At 39.9% G+C, this 22,088-nt stretch overlaps 1 protein-coding gene across 1 annotated transcript in view; it reads right to left on the bottom strand.

Annotated features, from left to right (window-relative positions):
- Muc19 (mucin 19, oligomeric) overlaps window positions 1-22,088 on the bottom strand; it is a 169,441-nt gene that overhangs the window by 57,068 nt on the left and 90,285 nt on the right. Inside the window, exons 57-76 of the mRNA XM_036207612.1 lie at window positions 20,001-20,087; window positions 18,936-19,007; window positions 18,168-18,242; window positions 16,212-16,298; window positions 15,906-15,984; window positions 15,165-15,226; window positions 12,314-12,400; window positions 12,014-12,254; window positions 11,242-11,313; window positions 10,457-10,531; window positions 8,201-8,281; window positions 7,450-7,521; window positions 4,967-5,053; window positions 4,667-4,747; window positions 3,897-3,968; window positions 2,246-2,341; window positions 1,358-1,444; window positions 897-983; window positions 373-459; window positions 74-154 (exon numbers count right to left, since the gene is read on the bottom strand). Of these exons, the coding sequence (XP_036063505.1) occupies window positions 74-154; window positions 373-459; window positions 897-983; window positions 1,358-1,444; window positions 2,246-2,341; window positions 3,897-3,968; window positions 4,667-4,747; window positions 4,967-5,053; window positions 7,450-7,521; window positions 8,201-8,281; window positions 10,457-10,531; window positions 11,242-11,313; window positions 12,014-12,254; window positions 12,314-12,400; window positions 15,165-15,226; window positions 15,906-15,984; window positions 16,212-16,298; window positions 18,168-18,242; window positions 18,936-19,007; window positions 20,001-20,087 (1,768 nt within the window). The remainder of the gene's footprint in view (window positions 1-73; window positions 155-372; window positions 460-896; window positions 984-1,357; window positions 1,445-2,245; window positions 2,342-3,896; window positions 3,969-4,666; window positions 4,748-4,966; window positions 5,054-7,449; window positions 7,522-8,200; window positions 8,282-10,456; window positions 10,532-11,241; window positions 11,314-12,013; window positions 12,255-12,313; window positions 12,401-15,164; window positions 15,227-15,905; window positions 15,985-16,211; window positions 16,299-18,167; window positions 18,243-18,935; window positions 19,008-20,000; window positions 20,088-22,088) is intronic.

Here is a 22,088-nt window from a genome sequence, read left to right as displayed (position 1 = left end):
CTATATAAATAAATAGAAATTAACAGCTCTCCATTTGACACCTAAGAACTCATAGTCTCCTCTCTTTACTTACTTGGTTTGCTGCTGGCAGAGGCTGTAGATTTACTGGAGGCCTGGGGGACAGTAGTGTGTCCTGAGGATGTCACTGTGTTCTCTAGGAAAGGAAAACATGCATGTTGGAGAATCATGTGATTCCAGACATCCTTATTCATATGAATTGACTTGCAGGATAAAACATGAGAAGACATTCTACACCACATCCAATGCCATGAAATTCATTCACATGTACAGTGCGATTTTCCAGACTATCACCTGAGGCCGCCTGGGAATTGATGAGCAGCTAAGACATCTCCAAAGGCTGAGGAGTCTTACCTGAACCTGGGGCTCCAGTACTTGCAGGTAGAGGGGTGCTGCTCCCTGCTCCTTCAGGGGTAGTTCCAGAAGATGCCAAAGGAGTGCCTGTTATTTACCATGGTTTAAAAAAATGAGTAAAAAATTAAAGTGAGGTTTTTCTGAAAAATAAGAATTGAAATAGTCATTATTTTCTGTTGTAAAATGGAAGTCTCAATAGCAACTTGTTTCAGAAGAGATTATCAATTTAATAAGTTACTGATCTGGTTAAATATTCATTAATTAAAAAACAAAATGATTATGGAGGTAAGTCAAATTTGTCATGGAAGAATGCTGATGATATTAGAACTGATTTAAGTGTGATTCCAGACATCTTTATTTATATGAATGGACTTGAAGGATAAAACATGAGTAAACATATTCTTCACCACATCCTGTGCCATGAAGTTCACTCACACATACAGGTCAGTTTTCCACACCATCTGCTGAGGCTGCATGGGAATGGATGAGCAGCTAAGACATCTCCAAAGGCTAAAGAGTCTTACCTGAACCTGGGGCTCCAGTACTTGTAGGTGGAGGGGTGCTGTTCCCTGCCCCTCCTGAGGTGGTTCCAGATGAAGCAGCAGGAGTGCCTGAATTTTATTGTGGTAAAAAAGATAATTAAGAAAATTGAAAGGGAGATTTTCTTAAGAATAAGCATTAAAATCTTCTTTTTCCCCTCTTATGATGTGACAGTGTCTACTCTTATGAACTTTAATGTCAAATTCTTTCTCATACTGATTCCTCAAAGGAAACCAAATAATCTGGGTGTTAAGATTTAAATAACTCCAGCTATCCCCATTTATAGGAATGGACTTGGATAATAAAACATGAGGAAATATAGTTTTGCATTGCTCGCTCTGCCTTGAATTTTACTCATGCAAACATATCAAATTTGCACCATCACCTGAAGTGGGCTGGGAATGGATGAGCAGCTAAGACGTCTCCAAGGGTTAAAGAGTCTTACCTGAAACTGGGGCTCCAGTACTTGCAGATAAAGGGGTACTGCTATCTAGTACACCAGAGGTGGATGCAGAAGTTGTCCCACGTGTCCCTGTTGATTATTATAGTTTAAAAAAATAGTAAGAAAAGTTAGAATTTTTTCTGAAAAATAAGAATTGAAATAGCAATTTTTCTTCTTAAAAATAAATGTATCTGCACTTATAAAAAATTTGCTGTCAATTTCTTTCTCAAAGAAATCCATCAATTAGACAACGTGTGGATTTGGTTAAATATTCATTGATTGGAAAACATAGTAATTATGGAGGTAAGCCAAATTCTTCATGAGGAATTGCTGATGATTTTAGAAATGACTTAAGGCTCCATAAGCATCTTATTCACCTGACTACTCTCCACCATATTTTTAGATTCACGTGTCTCATAACTGTTACTTTTATAAAATATTTGAAAATATAGGACATCCTGGAGTATTCCTGTTATTTAGAAAATAATGTATGGCTAAAATGATACTAGACACAAAAAAATTCTTTTCAATATATATGAAAACTTCTACAAATGTAGCTTGGGACTGGTTATCATTTGGAACACATATCTGGGCATATCATTGAGGATATTAACAGAGAAGGAAGGCACAATGAATAGGTAGGTGACAACCAATGTGATATGCTAGCTCCCTGTGCTTCTCTTCTTGTTTCTATGGGAACAGGAAGGTTTCTTATGGCCACATATAACAATGGCCTCAGAAGCCTCCCAAAGCATTTCAGAGTTAACCTCATGTCAGGAAGTTCTACACTCTGCTCCTTCATCACCTTTCCTTGAACTAATGATCACAAACAGTTCTGGACAACACTAGCATGAGTCCCTGACACAGTCCACCATTGAGATCTTATCTTGCCTGCTGGGCTTCCAGTGGTGACTTCTGTGCCTTGGGTGACAGGTGGGGCCTCCCTGTCTGCTCCTGTGGTAACTCCCACAGACTGTCCTGTTGTGCCTGCAAAGCAAAGGAGCCATGCTGGAAACACTTAATAGTCCTCAGAAGAGAGACATGGAAAGGTTCAATTCCAACTTCACTAGCTGAACAAGTCTGTACTTTGCCCAGCCACCTGCCTTTATCAACTCTACCCACCAAATTGCTACTAATGAAGTTCCTGCTCTACCTGACCTGAGTGTCCTTGGATTTTAGCAGTGATGCTGGGTACCCTCAGTGTGCTGCCTACCTGTCATTTGTGGCTTCAGCAAGGACTAAGGTTCTCAGACACAAATGACATTTATATTTTTTTTTAGAAAAAAGAATGACACAACAAAAAGTCTGGCCAGGAATTTCTATCCTGACCAACACTTGGATAAGTCCCTATAGTTGTTATGTTGTACCTTGCCTAGAGCAGACCCTGGACCCAATATCTACCTCCCCAACCCCAGAGTCAACCTCTCATTGGCTCTCAGTGATCTGTGGCAAAACAATAATTTGACAAATTTCAGAAGTGTGTTAGAAAGCTACTTTCAAAAACACCAGAGTTTTCTTTTTCTCCTCCTAGGAATTCACCCAGTGTTGATGTGTTCCTTTAGAGACTGGATACTCTGGAAATGTGCCTGGGCATGAGGCTTTGCTGCACCTCTGCCTCCTCTCTTGAGTCTGTCTGTCCTTCTAATTGGAATGCAGAACACCATCTAGTTTTATATGAGGAGAATGAATAAGTCCAATGATTTATCTATTCAATCATATCTACTGTTTGGACCCAGTGTCATGTTATCAAAAGCCTTGGTTTATTGCCCTAGGGAGGAAAAAGACTCAACATGATATTGTTCTCCATTTCATTTTATTCCTCATATGTCCATCTAAAGTTTGTACTTTGATTTAAAATTAGCTGGGTTGTGCTAAGGTGATCCAATTTGTAAAACCCATAACATCCTCACTTAAGCGTGGACTTACTTAACTTGTCTGAAGACTGGGTTGATTCACTGCTTAGAGCTCCAGATGTTTCCCCAGCTGATGGTTTGGTAGGCCCTTTCAAAATAAACAATAATTTAGTATCAGGATGTTTGCTTCCAATGTATAGATCTGAATGCTAATGCTTTCAATTATTTTTCTTAAATTCCATTATTTTCTATTTCGCTGTTTTCATTAAGCAATCACAAAATCTGTCATGATGTAATATATCCTCAGAGGACTCACTGACTTATTGGATGTGAATGATCTTGTACACATTCACTAGTTTGATATCAAAACACTGGAGTTCTACATCATAGCTCTACAACCTCATGAGAGCCCAGTGTAGGACCTTTATGAGATGGATCTCTCTGGTTCCTATTTTCAGTTTCTTTCTTTTTTCTTTTTTTTTTTTTTTTTTGAAAGGTTTTCACTGTGTAGCTTTGTGCCTTTCCTAAAATTCATTTCCTCAAACGAACAGAGATCCACCTGCCTGTGTCTCCCGAGTACTGGGATTAAAGGCACGCACCACCACCAACCAGCCAGTTGATTTCTTAAAAATCTCTCTCTGCATCTTTGTCAAAAGCATGAGCCTGTCCTGGACACAGCCTCAACTCACCTTTACTGACTTCAGATAGGGTCTGCTCACTACTTGGAGATCTAGTTGTTCCTGCTGATGATCCAGTGGTTACTTTCACAGAAACACAATATCAAGAATGTGAGCAGCTTTAGACCACACTACTCTGTGATGTTGAAAGTCATCAATAATTTATGAGTAGCTCCCATTGCTGCTTCAACCTTTGTAAATTTCATATGATATGGAGGAAGCTTTTCTGGGCTCTTTTATTTGCTTGGAAATAAGATTCTCTACTTTCTTTTTATTCATCTATTTGAATAGCAGTACTAATATGCTTACTGTAACAAATGGAGTCTTTCAGATATACTCCTGCTTGTGTGCTAATTCATATATGAAAACATATTTAATGACCATGAAAAAAAAAAAGACATATAGAATGTTTCCACTTGATGGTAACTTAGAGTCAGGATAGAAATCCTTGGTCCTCATGACTCAGTGTCCAAAATTAGCAAGGAAGGAATCAGGGCAATCATTGTCCCAAAGAACAAATTAGCAACCTAAGTACAGGAAAAGATAAGAGAAATGTCACCTAATGCAGTCTTCTTTCAGATGCTAGCTCATTTCTCTAAATATACAAGGAATTCCTGCATTCCCTTTCGAATAACTGGTGATATAACCAGCCCATCACTTGTCACCTGAGGATTTATAGCCTTGTAATACACATGCCATTCTTTCATTTCTATATAAATAAATAGAAATTAACAACTCTCCATTTGACACCTAAGAGCTCATAGCCTCCTCCCTTCCCATACCTGCTTTGCTGCTGGCAGAAGCTGTGGATTGACTGGAGGCCTGAGGGAATGTAGTGTGTCCTGAAGATGTCACTGTGCTCTCTAGGAGAGGAAAACAGGCATGTTGGAATCTCATATGATTACACACATCCTTATTTAGATGAATGGACTTGTGAGATAAAACATGAAAGTCATATTTTTCCACCATATCCAGTGTCGTGAATTTCACTCACACATACAGGTCAGTTCTCTAGACCACCTCCTGAGGCTTCATGGGAATGGATGAGCAGCTGACACATCTCCAAGGCTAAAGAGACTTACCTGATGCTGGGGCTCCAGTTCGTGCAGGTAGAGGGGTGCTGCTCCCTGCTCCTCCAGAGGTGGATGCAGAAGGTGCCCCAGGTGTGCCTGTTGTTTATCATGGTTAAAATGTGAGAAAGAAAAATTAAAGTGAGGTTTTTCTTAAAATTAACAATTAGAACATGCAATTTTTCCGCTTAAAAAATAAATGTCTATACTCATAGAAAGTTCAGTATCAACTTCTTACTCAAGGGATCCATTACATAACAACATAATGATTTGGTGAAATATTCATTAACTTGAAAACATAATAATTATGGATGAAAGTCAATTTTGTCATGGAGGAATGTTGAGTATTTTAGAACTGACTTAAGAGCCTGTGAGCATCTTTGCCCACCTGACTCCTCTCTACCACACTTTAAGGCTCACATGTCTCCTGACAGTTAATTTTATTAAAATTAAGACAGTGCATGAGATCTTGGAACCCCTTATTATTTAGCAAATAATGTATGGTTAAAATGATATTAGAAATAAAATAAATTCTAGGAAACGTGCATTGATTTTTCTGCAAACATGGCTTGTGACTGGTTATCATATGGATGACGTCACTGGGCATATGACAGGGAATGATAACAGAGAAGGAAAGCCCAATGTATAGGTAGGTGAAAACGAATGAGTTGTGCTAGCTCCATGTGCTCCTCCTCTTGTTTCTATGGGAACAGGAATGATTCTTAAGGTCACAGAAAACAACAGCCTCAGTAATGTCCCAAAGCATTTCAGGGTTGATGTTATTTTACAAAGTTCTACACTCTGCTCCTTCATCACCTTTCCTTGAACCAATGATCACAAACAGTTCTGGACAACACTAGCATGAGTCCCTGACACAGACCACCACTGAGATCTTATCTTGCCTTCTGGGCTTCCAGTGGTTACTCTTGTGCCTTGGGTGGCAGGTGGAGCCTCCCTGTCTGCTCCAGTGGTAACTCTAACAGACTGTCCTGTTGTGCCTGCAAAACAAAAATCCAAGCTGGATGGGGTTGGGGATTGAGCTCAGTGGTAGAGAGCTTGCCTAGCAAGCTCAAGGCCCTGGGTTCGGTTCTCAGCTCTGGAAAAAAAAAATCCATGCTGGAAACACTTACTAGTTCTCAGAAGGGACACATGGAGAGGTTCAATTCCACACCTCACTAGCTGAACAAGTCTGTACTTTGCCCAGCAGCCTGCCTCTTTCACCTCTACAAACCAAATTCTTCCTAATGAAGGTCCTGCTCTAACTGACCCGAGTGTCCTACAATTTTAGCACTGCTCCTGGGCCCCTGGGTGTGCTGACTCCCTGTCACTTGTGGCTTTAGCAGGGACTAAGGTTCCTGAGACCAGAATGACATTTTTATTTTCCTTAGGAATAATGACACAAGATAAACCTTTCCAGGAATTCTAAACCTTCCCAACTGTTGGACATTTTCCCATGAGTTGTTATGTTGTCCTTGTAGCTTAGAGTAGTCCCAGGGTCCAACATTAGCCTCTGTATCCCCAAATTCTAACCTCTCATTTGCTCTAATGGGTCTTTTGCAAAACAGTAATATAATAAATTTCCAAAGCGTGTTAGTCAAATACTTTCCCAAAACCAGAACTTTATCTCTCTCCTAGGAAAACACCCACTGTCCAGGCATTTTTTAAGAGATTAAATACTTTGGAAATGTACCTGGGCATGAGACTTTTCATTCATCTCTGCATCTTATCTGAATTCTGTCTGTCCTTCTACTTGGAAGGTGGAACATCATCCAGTTTCATGAGATGAGAAGGAATAAGTCCAGTGATATTTTTCTGCTCAATTGTGTCTACCCTTTGATCCAAATTTCATGTTATCAAGAGCCTTGGCTTACTGCGCCAGCGAGGAAATAGCCTCTTAAAAATGACATTGCTCTCTCTTTTACTTTAGTTCTCAAATGTCAATCTAAATTTTCTAATTTGATTTAAGTTAGCTGAGTAATAGTAAGGTGATCCTTTGCCAAAACCCATGACTTTCTCACATCAGGCTGTACTAAATTGACTTGTCCTAATGCAGGTTCAATTCACTGTTTGAGGATCCAGATATTTCCCCAGCTGATAGTGTAATAGCTCCTTTCAGTGTGAATATTAATTGATTATCAAGATGTTTGATATAGTGATATAGATCAAGATGCTAATGCTTCCAGTGACCTTCCTTATATTCTTTCATTCTCTTTTATTTCCATATTTTCAACAAGCTATCCAAGTAATTAGAATACCCAGACCATCCTTGAGAGAACTCACTGATTGTTGGATATGAGTGAACTTATACATATTGACTTGTTTGACATGAAGACACTGGAGTTCTATATCGTAGCTCAGCATCCTCATCACAGCTCCCAGTAGAGTCTTTAGGCAATGTTTCTCCCTAGATTGCAATTTTCAACTCATTTCTTAAAAATCTCTCCCTGCATCATCAGACACAAGATGAGCCTCTCCAGGAAATAGCCTCAACTCACCTGCACTGACTTCAGAAGTGGTCTGCTCACTGCTTGGGGATGTAGTTGTTCCTGCAGATAATCCAGTTGTTGCTTTCAAAGAAACACAGTGTCATGACTATGAAGCAGGAGTGGACCTCACTGATCCATGATGACAAGTGTCTTCACTATTTATATACAGTTCCTATTGCTGCTCCAATCTTTGTAAATTTCATATGATTTGGAGGAAGCTTTGCAGGGCTTTTGATTCTGCATGGAAATATGATTGTCTACCTCCTTTTTATCCATCTATTGGGATCCAGTAGTCATATGCTTATTGAAACCAACAAATTCTTTCTGATATATTTATGTCTATGTACTTACTATAGGAAAACACATTTAATACTCATGTAAAAGATGACATTAAGAATGTTTCTACTTCATGCCCAGTTAAAGTCAGGATAGTAAGCCATAGCCATCATGACTCAATGTCAAAAAGTGCCATGGGAGGAATTAGGACAACTATTGCCACCAAAAACACATTAGCAATCTAATTTGGGATAAGAGAAACACCAACTAATACAGTCCTGACACTAGCTCATTTTTCTAAATACACAAGGAATTCCTGCAATCCCCCTTGAATAAATGATGATATAACGGCCCTCTGACTTGTCACCTGAGGACCCATAGCCTTGTAACATACATGCCATTGTTACATTTTTATATAACTAAAGGGAAATTAACAACTCTCCATTTGACACCTGAGAGCTCATAGCCTCCTCTCTTTCCTTACCTGCTTGGCTGCTGGCAGAAGCTGTCGATTGACTGGAGGTCTGAGAGACAGTAGTGTGTCCTGTTGATGTCACTGTGCTCTCTAGGAGAGAAAAACATACATGTTACAGACTGATGTCATTCCAGACAGCATTATTTATATGAAGGGACTTGCAGGATAAAACACCAAAAGACACATTCTTCCACCACATCCAGTGCCATGAATTTCACTCACACAAAGAGGTCAATTTTCCAGACCTTCTCCTGAGGCTGCATGGGAGGAGCTAAGGTATCACCAAACGCTAAAGAAAGTGTCTTACCAGATGCTAGGGCTCCAGTACTAGCAGGTAGAGCAGTACTGCTCTCTGCTCTTCCAGAGGTGGATGTAGAAGGTGCCCCAGGTGTGCCTGTTGTTTATCATGGTTTAAAAAATGAGTATGAAAAAATAAAGTGAGGTTTTTATTAAAAATAAAAATTTAAATAACCATTTCTTCATCTTAACAAAACAAATGTCTCTACTCTTACAAAAAGTTCAGTGTCAACTTTCTTCTCAAGGGAATCCATTAACTGACAACATACTGAATTGGTGAAATATTCATTAATTTGAAAACATAAATATGGTGATAAGTCAAATTTGTCATGGAGGAATGTTGATGATTATAGAATTGACTTCAGACCCTGTGTGCATCATTTTCCACCTGTTGCTCTCTAGCATACTTTTAGGTTCACATGTCTCATGATGGTCAATTTTATTAAAAATATGAAAATTTGAGCTGGAGAGATGGCTCAACCATTAAAGGCTAGGCTCACAAACAAAAATACGAAAATGCATGAGATCATGAAATATTCCTTTTATTTAGCAAATAAATTATGCTTAAAATACTAGACATAAAATCAATTTGTGTCAATATGCACCCAGTCTTCTGAAAAGGTGGCATGGGACTGTTTATCATATGGACCTCATCTCTGGGCATATCTCAAGGGATACTAACAGAGAAGAAATGCCCAATGTATAGATAGGTGACAACCAATAAGTTGTCATATCCCCATGTATCCCTCCTCTTGTTTCTATGGCAACTGGGATGTTTCCTATGGTCACAGATAACAATAGCCTCAGAAGCCTCTCAAAGCATTTAGAGTTAACCTCATGTCATGAAGTTCTACACTCTGCTCATTTACCACCTTTCCTTGATCTAACGATCCCAAACAGTTCTGGACAACACTGGCAATGGTCCCTGTTACAGACCACCATTGAGATCTTATCTTGCCTGCTGGACTTCCAGTGGTGACTTCTGTGCCTTGGGTGACAGGTGTGGCCTCCCTGTCTGCTCTTGTGGTAACTTCCACAGACTGTCCTGTTGTGCCTGCAAAGCAAAGTAGACATGCTGGAATGACTTACTAGTCCTCAGAAGGGAGACATGGAGAGGTCAATTCTACACTTCACTAGGTGAATAAGTCTATACATTACTGAGCAGCCTACCTGTTTCACCTCTACCCACATAATCGCTTCTAATGAAGTTCCTGCTCTAGCTAATCTGTGTGTCCTTGGATTTTAGTACTGCTGCTGGGTCCCCTGGGTGTACTGCCTCTTCTTGTGAGTTCAGCAGGGACTAAGTACCCAGACACAAATGACATTTATATTTTTCTTAGAAAAAAATGTCACAACCAAAAGTCTGGCCAGAAATTCTAATCCTGTTCAACTGTTGGATAATTTCGGATGAATGTTATAGTTTCCTTTTAACTTAGAGCAGACCATGGACCCAATATCTAACCCTAACCCCAGAGTCTAACCTCTCATTGTCTCTCCATGTAAGTTGACAAATTTCACAAGTGTGTTAGAAAGCTACTTTCTAAAACACCAGATCATTCTCCCCTTCTTAGGAAATCACCCAGTGTTGATATGTTCCGTTAGGGACAGGATACTCTGGAACTGTGCCTGGGCATGAGGCTTTGCTGCATCTCTGCCTCCTCTCTTGTGTCTATCTGTCCTTCTACTATGAAGGCAGAACATCATCCCAGTTTTATATAATGAGAATGAATAATTCCAGTGATTTCTCTATTCAAGCATATCTGCCCTTTGAACCAAGTGTCATGTTATCAAAAGCCTTGTCTTACTGCCCTAGGTAGGAGAAAGACTCAACATTATATTGTTCTCCATTTCACTTTAGTCCTCATATGTCCATCTAAAGTTTGTACTTTGATTTAAAATTAGCTGGGTCATGGTAAGGCAACCCAATTTGTAAAAACCCATAACATCCTCACTTCAGCGTGGACTTACTTGACTTGTCTGAAGACTGGGTGGATTCACTGCTTGGGGCTCTAGACGTTTCCCCAGCTGATGGTGCAGTAGGCCCTATCAAAATGAACAATAATTTACTATCAGGATGTTTGATTCTGATGTATAGCTCTGAATGCTAATGCTTTCAATTATTTTTCTTAAATTCCATCATTCTCTGTCTTGATGTTTTAATTAAGCAATCACAAAATCTGTCATGAACTAATATATCGTCAGAGAACTCACTGACTTATTGGATGTTAATGAACTTGTACACTTTGACTTGTTTGACATTAAAACACTAGAGTTCTATATTATAACTCAGCAATGTCATGAGAGCCCAGTGTAGGACCATTATGAGATGGATCTCCCAAGCTCCTATTTTTAGTTTCTTTCTTTCTTTCTTTCTTTCTTTCTTTCTTTCTTTCTTTCTTTCTTTCTTTCTTTCTCTCTCTCTCTCTCTCTCTCTCTCTCTCCCTCCCTCCCTCCCTCCCTCCCTCCCTCCCTCCCTCCCTCCCTCCCTTTCTTTCTTTCTTTCTTTCTTTCTTTCTTTCTTTCTTTCTTTCTTTCTTTCAGAGACAGGTTTCTCTGTGTAGCTTTGTGCCTTTCCTAAAACTCACTATGGAGACCAGGCTGCCTCGAACTTACAGAGGTCCACCTGCCTCTGCCTCCCGAGTACTGGGATTAAAGGCATGCACCACTACCGACCAGCCAGTTGATTTCTTAAAAATCTCTATCTGCATCTTTGTCAAAAGCATGAACCTGTCCTGGTCACAGCCTCAACTCACCTTTACTGACTTCAGATGGGGTCTGCTCACTACTTGGAGATCTAGTTGTTCCGGCTGATGATCCAGTGGTTTCTTTCAAAGAAATACAATATCAAGCAAGAATGTGAGCAGCTGTAGACCACACTGCTCTGTGATGTTGAAAGTCATCAATAATTTATGAGTAGTTCCCATTGCTGCTTCAACCTTTGTAAATTTCATATGATATTGATGAAGCTTTTCTGGGCTCTTTTATTTGCTTGGAAAAATGATACTCTACTTTCTTTTTATTCACCTATTTGAATCCAGTACTCATATGCTTATTTCTGAAACCAACTGAGTCTTTCAGATATATTTCTGCTTGTGTGCTGATTCATATATGGAAACACATTTAATGACCACGAATAGGAAGACATTTAGAATGTTTCTGCTTGATGCTAACTTAGAGTCAGGATAGAAATCCTTGGCCCTCATGACTCAGTCTCCAAAACTACCAAGGAAAGAATCAGGACAATCATTGTCCAAAGAACAAATTAGCAACCTAATTACAGGAAAAGATAAGAGAAACATCACCTAATACAGTCTTCTTTCTGAAGCTAGCTCACTTCTGTAAATACACAAGGAATTCCTGCATTCTCTTTTGAATAACTGGTGATATAACCAGCCCCACACTTGTCACCTGAGGACTTTTAGCCTTATAATACACATGCCATTCTTTCATTTCTGTATAAATAAAGGGAAATTAACAACTCTCCATTTCATACCTAAGAGCTCATAGCCTCCTCCCTTCCCTTACCTGCTTTGCTGCTGGCAGAAGCTTTTGATTGACTGGAGGTCTGAGGGAGAGCAGTGTGTCCTGTTGATGTCACTGTGCTCTCTAGGACAGGGAAACAGGAATTTAGGGGTCTCATATCATTACAGACATCGTTATTTATAAGAATGGACTTGCAAGATAAAGTGCGAAAGTCACATTCTTCTACCATATCCAGTGTCGTGAATTTCACAAACACAAACAGGTCAATTTTCCACACCACCTCCTGAGGTTTCATGGGAATGGATGAGCAGCTGAGACATCTCCAAGGCTAAAGAGACTTACCTGATGCTGGGGCTCCAGTTCTTGCAGGTAGAGCAGTGCTGCTCCCTGCTCCTCCAGAGGTGGATGCAGAACTTGCCTCAGGTGTGCCTATTGTTTATCAGGGTTAAAACATGAGAAAGAAAAATTAAAGTGAGGTTTTTCTTAAAATTAACAATTAGAACATGCATTTTTTTCCACTTAAAAAATGAATGTCTATACTCTTACAAAAAGTTCAGTATCAACTTCTTACTCAGGGGATCCACTGCCTGACAACATACTGATTTGGTGAATTATTCATTAACTTGAAAACTTAATAATTATTGATGAAAGTCAAATTTGACATGGAGAAATGTTGAGTATTTTAGAACTGACTTAAGAGCCTGTGAGCATCTTTTCCCACCTGACTCCTCTCTACCACACGTTAATGCTCACATGTCTCCTGACAGTTAATTTTATTAAAATTAAGATAGTGCATGAGATCATGGAACCCATTATTATTTAGCAAATAATGTATGCTTAAAATGATACTAGAAATAAAATAAATTCTAGGAAACATGCACTGAATTATCTGCAAACATGTCTTGTGACTGGTTATCATATGGATGATATTGCTGGGCATATCACAGGGAATACTAATAGAGAAGGAATGCCCAAAGTATAGGTAGGTGGCAACCAATGAGTGTGCTAGCTCCATGTGCTCCTCTTCTTGTTTCTATGGGAACAGGAATGATTCTTAAGGTCACAGAAAACAACAGCCTCAGTATTGTCTCAAAGAATTTCAGGGTTGATGTCATTTCACAAAGTTCTACACTCTGCTCCTTCATCACCTTTCCTTGAACCAATGATCACAAACAGTTCTGGACAACTCTAGCATGAGTCCCTGACACAGACCACCACTGAGATCTTATCTTGCCTGCTGGGCTTCCAGTGGTTACTCTTGTGCCTTGGGTGGCAGGTGGAGCCTCCCTGTCTGCTCCTGTGGTAATTCTAACAGACTGTCCTATTGTGCCTGCAAAACAAAATCCACCCTGGATGGGTTTGGGGATTGAGCTCAGTGGTAGAGAGCTTGCCTAGCAAGCTCAAGGCCCTGGGTTCGGTTCTCAGCTCTGGAAAAAAAAAATCCATGCTGGAAACACTTACTAGTTCTCAGAAGGGACACATGGAGAGGTTCAATTCCACACCTCACTAGCTGAACAAGTCTGTACTTTGCCCAGCAGCCTGCCTCTTTCACCTCTACAAACCAAATTCTTCCTAATGAAGGTCCTGCTCTAACTGACCCGAGTGTCCTACAATTTTAGCACTGCTCCTGGGCCCCTGGGTGTGCTGACTCCCTGTCACTTGTGGCTTTAGCAGGGACTAAGGTTCCTGAGACCAGAATGACATTTTTATATTCCTTAGGAATAATGACACAAGATAAATCTTTCCAGGAAATCTAATCCTTCCCAACTGTTGGACATTTTCCCATGAGTTGTTATGTTGTCCTTGTAGCTTAGAGTAGTCCCAGGGTCCAACATGAGCCTCTGTATCCCCAAATTCTAACCTCTCATTTGCTCTGATGGGTCTTTTGCAAAACAGTAATTTTCCAAAGTGTGTTAGTCAAATACTTTCTCCAAACCAGAACTTTATCTCTCTCCTAGGAAAACACCCACTATCCAGGCATTTCTTAAGAGATTAATTACTTTGGAAATGTGTAGGGAGCCACCATTCTAAGATGGCACCAACTTCCTGACAGCTTTGCTGTAAACAACTCCATATTTGGCTGTGCTTGCTGGGCTGTGCGACTAGAGGTTTGCTCATGCACGTATATGGTAATTTGGCCTTAGGTCCTCAGCCTATCCCATGGCTCCCCATGCTTGCATTCTGATGGGATCCAATCATAGATTGACCCGTTCCTTTGGTTCCCTATATAAGCAGCTGCCTTTTGGTTCTTGGGGCCCCTCACCTCCCACTCTCCCTCAATCAAGAGGAGCTCCAATAAAGTGTGATCTGAGAAGAATCCTCGAATGGTGGTCATTCTTCCTCGCTGGTCGAGGAGCTCGCAACAGAAATGTACCTGGGCATGAGTCTTTTCATTCATTTCTGCATCTTATCTGAATTCTGTCTGTCCTTCTGCTTGGAAGGTGGAACATCATCCAGTTTCATGAGATGAGAAGGAATAAGTCCAGTGATATTTTTCTGCTCAATTGTGTCTACCCTTTGTTCCAAATTTCATGTTATCAAGAAAGTGCCTTGGCTTACTGCGCCAGCGAGGAGATAGCCTCTTAAAAATGACATTGCTCTCTCTTTTACTTTAGTTCTCAAATGTCAATCTAAATTTTCTAATTTGATTTAAGTTAGCTGAGTAATAGTAAGGTGATCCTTTGCCAAAACCCATGACTTTCTCACATCAGGCTGTACTAAATTGACTTGTCCTAATGCAGGTTCAATTCACTGTTTGAGGATCCAGATATTTCCCCAGCTGATAGTGTAATAGCTCCTTTCAGTGTGAATATTAATTGATTATCAAGATGTTTGATATAGTGATATAGATCAAGATGCTAATGCTTCCAGTGACCTTCCTTATATTCTTTCATTCTCTTTTATTTCCATATTTTCAACAAGCTATCCAAGTAATTAGAATACCCAGACCATCCTTGAGAGAACTCACTGATTGTTGGATATGAGTGAACTTATACATATTGACTTGTTTGACATGAAGACACTGGAGTTCTATATCGTAGCTCAGCATCCTCATCACAGCTCCCAGTAGAGTCTTTAGGCAATGTTTCTCCCTAGATTGCAATTTTCAACTCATTTCTTAAAAATCTCTCCCTGCATCATCAGACACAAGATGAGCCTCTCCAGGAAATAGCCTCAACTCAACTGCACTGACTTCAGAAGTGGTCTGCTCACTGCTTGGGGATCTAGTTGTTCCTGCTGATGATCCAGTCGTTGCTTTCAAAGAAACACAGTGTCATGACTATGAAGCAGGAGTGGACCTCACTGATCCATGATGACAAGTGTCTTCACTATTTATATACAGTTCCTATTGCTGCTCCAATCTTGTAAATTTCATATGATTTAGAGGAAGCTTTGCAGGGCCTTTTGATTCTGCATGGAAATATGATTGTCTACCTCCTTTTTATCCATCTATTTGGATCCAGTAGTCATATGCTTATTGAAACCAACAAATTCTTTCTGATATATTTATGTCTGTGGGCTTACTATATGAAAACACATTTAATACTCATGTAAAAGATGACATTAAGAATGTTTCTACTTCATGCCCAGTTAAAGTCAGGATAGTAAGCCATAGCCATCATGACTCAATGTCAAAAAGTGCCATGGGAGGAATTAGGACAACTATTGCCACCAAAAACACATTAGCAATCTAATTTGGGATAAGAGAAACACCAACTAATACAGTCCTGACACTAGCTCATTTTTCTAAATACACAAGGAATTCCTGCAATCCCCCTTGAATAAATGATGATATAACGGCCCTCTCACTTGTCACCTGAGGACCCATAGCCTTGTAACATACATGCCATTGTTACATTTTTATATAACTAAAGGGAAATTAACAACTCTCCATTTGACACCTGAGAGCTCATAGCCTCCTCTCTTTCCTTACCTGCTTGGCTGCTGGCAGAAGCTGTCGATTGACTGGAGGTCTGAGAGACAGTAGTGTGTCCTGTTGATGTCACTGTGCTCTCTAGGAGAGAAAAACATACATGTTACAGACTGATGTCATTCCAGACAGCTTTATTTATATGAAGGGACTTGCAGGATAAAATACCAAAAGACACATTCTTCCACCACATCCAGTGTCATGACTTTCACTCACACTTACAGGTCAAGTTTCCAGACTTTCTCCTGAGGCTGCATGGGAATTGGGGAGCAGCTAAGGTATCACCAAAGGCTAAAGAAAGTGTCTTACCTGATGCTGGGGCTCCAGTACTAGCAGGTAGAGCAGTACTGCTCTCTGCTCTTCCAGAGGTGGATGCAGAGGTTGCCCCAGGTGTGCCTGTTTTTTATCATGGTTTAAAAAATGAGTATGAAAAAATAAAGTGAGGTTTTTATTAAAAATAAAAATTTAAATAACCATTTCTTCATCTTACAAAACAAATGTCTCTACTCTTACAAAAAGTTCAGTGTCAACTTTTGTTCTCAATGGAATCCATTAACTGACAACATACTGATTTGGTTAAATATTCATTAATTTGAAAACATAAATATGGAGATAAGTCAAATTTGTCATGGAGGAATGTTGATGATTATAGAATTGACTTCAGACCCTGTGTGCATCATTTTCCACCTGTTGCTCTCTACCATACTTTTAGGTTCACATGTCTCATGATGGTCAATTTTATTAAAAATATGAAAATTTGGGCTGGAGAGATGGCTCAGCCATTAAAGGCTAGGTTCACAACCAAAAATACGAAAATGCATGAGATCATTAAATATTCCTTTTACTTTGCAAATAATTTATGCTTAAAATACTAGACATAAAATCAATTTGTGTCAATATGCACCAGTCTTCTGAAAAGGTGGCATGGACCTGGTTATCATATGGACCTCATCTCTGGGCATATCTCAAGGGATACTAACAGAGAAGAAATGCCCAATGTATAGATAGGTGACAACCAATAAGTTGTCATATCCCCATGTATCCCTCCTCTTGTTTCTATGGCAACTGGGATGTTTCCTATGGTCACAGATAACAATAGCCTCAGAAGCCTCTCAAAGCATTTAGAGTTAACCTCATGTCATGAAGTTCTACACTCTGCTCATTTACCACCTTTCCTTGATCTGACGATCCCAAACAGTTCTGGACAACACTGGCATTGGTCCCTGTTACAGACCACCATTGAGATCTTATCTTGCCTGCTGGACTTCCAGTGGTGACTTCTGTGCCTTGGGTGACAGGTGTGGCCTCCCTGTCTGCTCTTGTGGTAACTTCCACAGACTGTCCTGTTGTGCCTGCAAAGCAAAGTAGACATGCTGGAATGACTTACTAGTCCTCAGAAGGGAGACATGGAGAGGTCAATTCTACACTTCACTAGATGAATAAGTCTATACATTACTGAGCAGCCTACCTGTTTCACCTCTACCCACATAATTGCTTCTAATGAAGTTCCTGCTCTAGCTAATCTGTGTGTCCTTGGATTTTAGTACTGCTGCTGGGTCCCCTGGGTGTACTGCTTCTTCTTGTGAGTTCAGCAGGGACTAAGTACCCAGACACAAATGACATTTATATTTTTCTTAGAAAAAATGTCACAACCAAAAGTCTGGCCAGAAATTCTAATCCTGTTCAACTGTTGGATAATTTCAGATGAATGTTATAGTTTCCTTTTAACCTAGAGCAGACCATGGACCCAATATCTAACCCTAACCCCAGAGTCTAACCTCCCATTGTCTCTCCATGTAAGTTGACAAATTTCACAAGTGTGTTAGAAAGCTACTTTCTAAAACACCAGATCATTCTCCCCTTCTTAGGAAATCACCCAGTGTTGATATGTTCCGTTAGGGACAGGATACTTTGGAACTGTGCCTGGGCATGAGGCTTTGCTGCATCTCTGCCTCCTCTCTTGTGTCTATCTGTCCTTCTACTATGAAGGCAGAACATCATCCCAGTTTTATATAATGAGAATGAATAATTCCAGTGATTTCTCTATTCAAGCATATCTGCCCTTTGAACCAAGTGTCATGTTATCAAAAGCCTTGTCTTACTGCCCTAGGTAGGAGAAAGACTCAACATTATATTGTTCTCCATTTCACTTTAGTCCTCATATGTCCATCTAAAGTTTGTACTTTGATTTAAAATTAGCTGGGTCATGGTAAGGCAACCCAATTTGTAAAAACCCATAACATCCTCACTTCAGCGTGGACTTACTTGAGTTGTCTGAAGACTGGGTTGATTCACTGCTTGGGGCTCCAGACGTTTCCCCAGCTGATGGTGCAGTAGGCCCTATCAAAATGAACAATATTTACTATCAGGATATTTGATTCTGATGTATAGCTCTGAATGCTAATGCTTTCAATTATTTTTCTTAAATTCCATCATTCTCTGTCTCGATGTTTTAATTAAGCAATCACAAAATCTGTCATGAACTAATATATCGTCAGAGAACTCACTGACTTATTGGATGTTAATGAACTTGTACACTTTGACTTGTTTGACATTAAAACACTAGAGTTCTATATTATAACTCAGCAATGTCATGAGAGCCCAGTGTAGGACCATTATGAGATGGATCTCCCAAGCTCCTATTTTTAGTTTCTTTCTTTCTTTCTTTCTTTCTTTCTTTCTTTCTTTCTTTCTTTCTTTCTTTCTTCCTTCCTTCCTTCCTTCCTTCCTTCTTTTCTTTCTTTCTTCCTTCCTTCTTTCTTCTTTCTTTCTTTCTTTCTTTCTTTCTTTCTTTCTTTCTTTCTTTCTTTCTTTCTTCAGAGACAGGTTTCTCTGTGTAGCTTTGTGCTTTTCCTAAAACTCACTATGGAGACCAGGCTGGCCTCGAACTTACAGAGGTCCACCTGCCTCTGCCTCCCGAGTACTGGGATTAAAGGCATGCACCACTACCGACCAGCCAGTTGATTTCTTAAAAATCTCTATCTGCATCTTTGTCAAAAGCATGAACCTGTCCTGGTCACAGCCTCAACTCACCTTTACTGACTTCAGATGGGGTCTGCTCACTACTTGGAGATCTAGTTGTTCCGGCTGATGATCCAGTGGTTTCTTTCAAAGAAACACAATTATCAAGCAAGAATATGAGAGGCTCTAGACCACACTGCTCTGTGATGTTGAAAGTCATCAATAATTTATGAGTAGTTCCCATTGCTGCTTCAACCTTTGTAAATTTCATATGATATTGATGAAGCTTTTCTGGGCTCTTTTATTTGCTTGGAAAAATGATACTCTACTTTCTTTTTATTCACCTATTTGAATACTCATATGCTTATTTCTGAAACCAACTGAGTCTTTCAGATTTTTCTGCTTGTGTGCTGATTCATATATGGAAACATATTTAATGACCATGAAAAGAAAGACATTTAGAATGTTTCTGCTTGATGCTAACTTAGAGTCAGGATAGAAATCCTTGGCCCTCATGACTCAGTCTCCAAAACTACCAAGGAAAGAATCAGGGCAATTATTGTCCAAAGAACAAATTAGCAACCTAATTACAGCAAAAGATAAGAGAAACATCACCTAATACAGTCCTCTTTCTGAAGCTAGCTCACTTCTGTAAATACACAAGGAATTCCTGCATTCTCTTTTGAATAACTGGTGATATAACCAGCCCCACACTTGTCACCTGAGGACCTTTAGCCTTATAATACAGATGCCATTCTTTCATTTCTATATAAATAAAGGGAAATTAACAACTCTCCATTTGACACCTAAGAGTTCATAGCCTCCTCTTTTCCCTTACCTGTTTTGCTGCTGGCAGAAGCTGTTGATTGACTAGAGGTCTGAGGGAGAGTAGTATGTCCTGTTGATGTCACTGTGCTCTCTAGGACAGGGAAACAGGAATTTGGGGATTTCATATCATTACAGACATCGTTATTTATAAGAATGGACTTTCAAGATAAAGCATGAAAGTCACATTCTTCAATCATATCCAGTGTCCTGAATTCACAAACACAAGCAGGTCAATTTTCCACACCACCTCCTGAGGTTTCATGGGAATGGATGAGCAGCTGAGACATCTCCAAGGCTAAAGAGTCTTACCTGATGCTGGGGCTCCAGTTCTTGCAGGTAGAGCAGTGCTGCTCCCTGCTTCTTCAGAGGTGGATGTAGAACTTGTCCCAGGTGTGCCTGTTGTTTATCATGGTTAAAACATGAGAAAGAAAAATTAAAGTGAGGTTTTCTTAAAATTAACAATTAGAACATGCAATTTTTCTGCTTAAAAAATGAATGTCTATACTCTTATAAAAAGTTCAGAATCACTTCCTTATCAAGGGATCCACTGCCTAACAACATACTGATTTGGTGAAATATTCATTGATTTGAAAACATAATAATTATGGATGAAGTCAAATTTTTCATGAATGAATGTTGAGGATTTTAGAACTGACTTAAGAGCCTGTGAGCATCTTTGCCCACCTGACTCCTCTCTACCACACTTTAATGCTCACATGTCTCCTGACAGGTATTTTTATTAAAAATAAGACAGTGCATGAGATCTTGGGACCCCTTATTATTTAGCAAATAATGTATGCTTAAAATGATACTAGATATAAAATAAATTCTAGGTCACATGCATTGAATTTTCTGCAAACATGGCTTGTGACTGGTTATCATATGGATGATATCGCTGGGCATATCACAGGGAATACTAATAGAGAAGGAATGCCCCAAAGTATAGGTAGGTGGCAACCAATGAGTTGTGCTAGCTCCATGTGCTCCTCCTCTTGTTTCTATGGAACAGGATGATTCTTAAGGTCACAGAAAACAACAGCCTCAGTATTGTCTCAAAGAATTTCGGGTTGATGTCATTTCACGAAGTTCTACACTCTGCTCCTTCATCACCTTCCTTGAACCAATGATCACAAAACAGTTCTGGACAACACTAGCATGAGTCCCTGACACAGTCCACCATTAAGATCTTATCTTGCCTGCTGGGCTTCCAGTGGTGACTCTTGTGCCTTGGGTGACAGGTGTGGCCTCCCTGTCTGCCTCCTGTGGTAACTCCCACAGACTGTCCTGCTGTGACTGCAAGCATAGGAGCCATGCTGGAAACACTTACTAGTCCTCAGAAGAGAGACATGGAAAGGTTCAATTCCACACCTCACTAGCTGAACAAGTCTGTACTTTGCCCAGCAGCCTGCCTCTTTCACCTCTACCCGCCAAATTCCTACTAATGACATTCCTGCTCTACCTGACCTGAGTTGGCCTTGGATTTTAGCAGTGCTGCTGGGTCCCCTGGGTGTGCTGCCTCCCCTGTCACTTGTGGCTTCAGGCAGGGACTAAGGATCCTGAGACATGAATGACATTTTATTTTCCTTAGGAAAGATGACACAAGATAAATTTGTCCAGGAAATCTAATCCTTCCCAACTGTTGGACATTTTCCCATGAGTTGTTATGTTGTCCTTGTAGCTTAGAGCAGACCCAGGGTCCAACATGAGCCTCTGTATCCCCAATTCTAACCTCTCATTTGCTCTGATGGGTCTTTTGCAAAACAGTAATATGACAAATTTCCAAAGTGTGTTAGTCAAATACTTTCCCAAAACCAGAACTTTATTCTCCTTGGACAAGACCCACTGTCCAGGCATTTCTTAAGAGTTAATTACTTTGGAATGTACCTGGGCATGAGTCTTTTCATTCATCTCTGCATCTTATCTGAATTCTGTCTGTCCTTCTACTTGGAAGGTGGAACTTCATCCAGTTTCATTACGATGAGAAAGGAATAAGTCCAGTGACTATTTTTTCTGTTCAATTGTGTCTACCCTTTGATCCTAATTTCATTTATCAAGAGCCTTGGCTTACTGCCCAGCGAGGAGATAGCCTCTTAAAAATGACATTGCTCTCTCTTTACTTTAGTTCTCAAATGTCAATCTAATTTTCTAATTTGATTTAAGTCAGCTGAGTAATGTAAGGTGATCCTTTGTCAAAACCCATGACTTCTTCACATCAGCCTGTACTCAGTTGACTTGTCCTAATGCAGGTTCAATTCACTGTTTGAGGATCCATATGTTTCCCCAGCTGATAGTATAATAGTTCCTTTCAGTGTGAACAACAATTGATTATCAGGATCTCTGTATAGGGATTATAGAATAAGATGCTAATGCTTTCTATGACCTTCCTTATATTCTTCC

Source organism: Onychomys torridus, chromosome 16 (genome assembly GCF_903995425.1).
Source record: "Onychomys torridus chromosome 16, mOncTor1.1, whole genome shotgun sequence".
NCBI lineage: Eukaryota > Metazoa > Chordata > Mammalia > Rodentia > Cricetidae > Onychomys > Onychomys torridus.
This window is presented reverse-complemented; position numbering and strand designations above follow the sequence as displayed.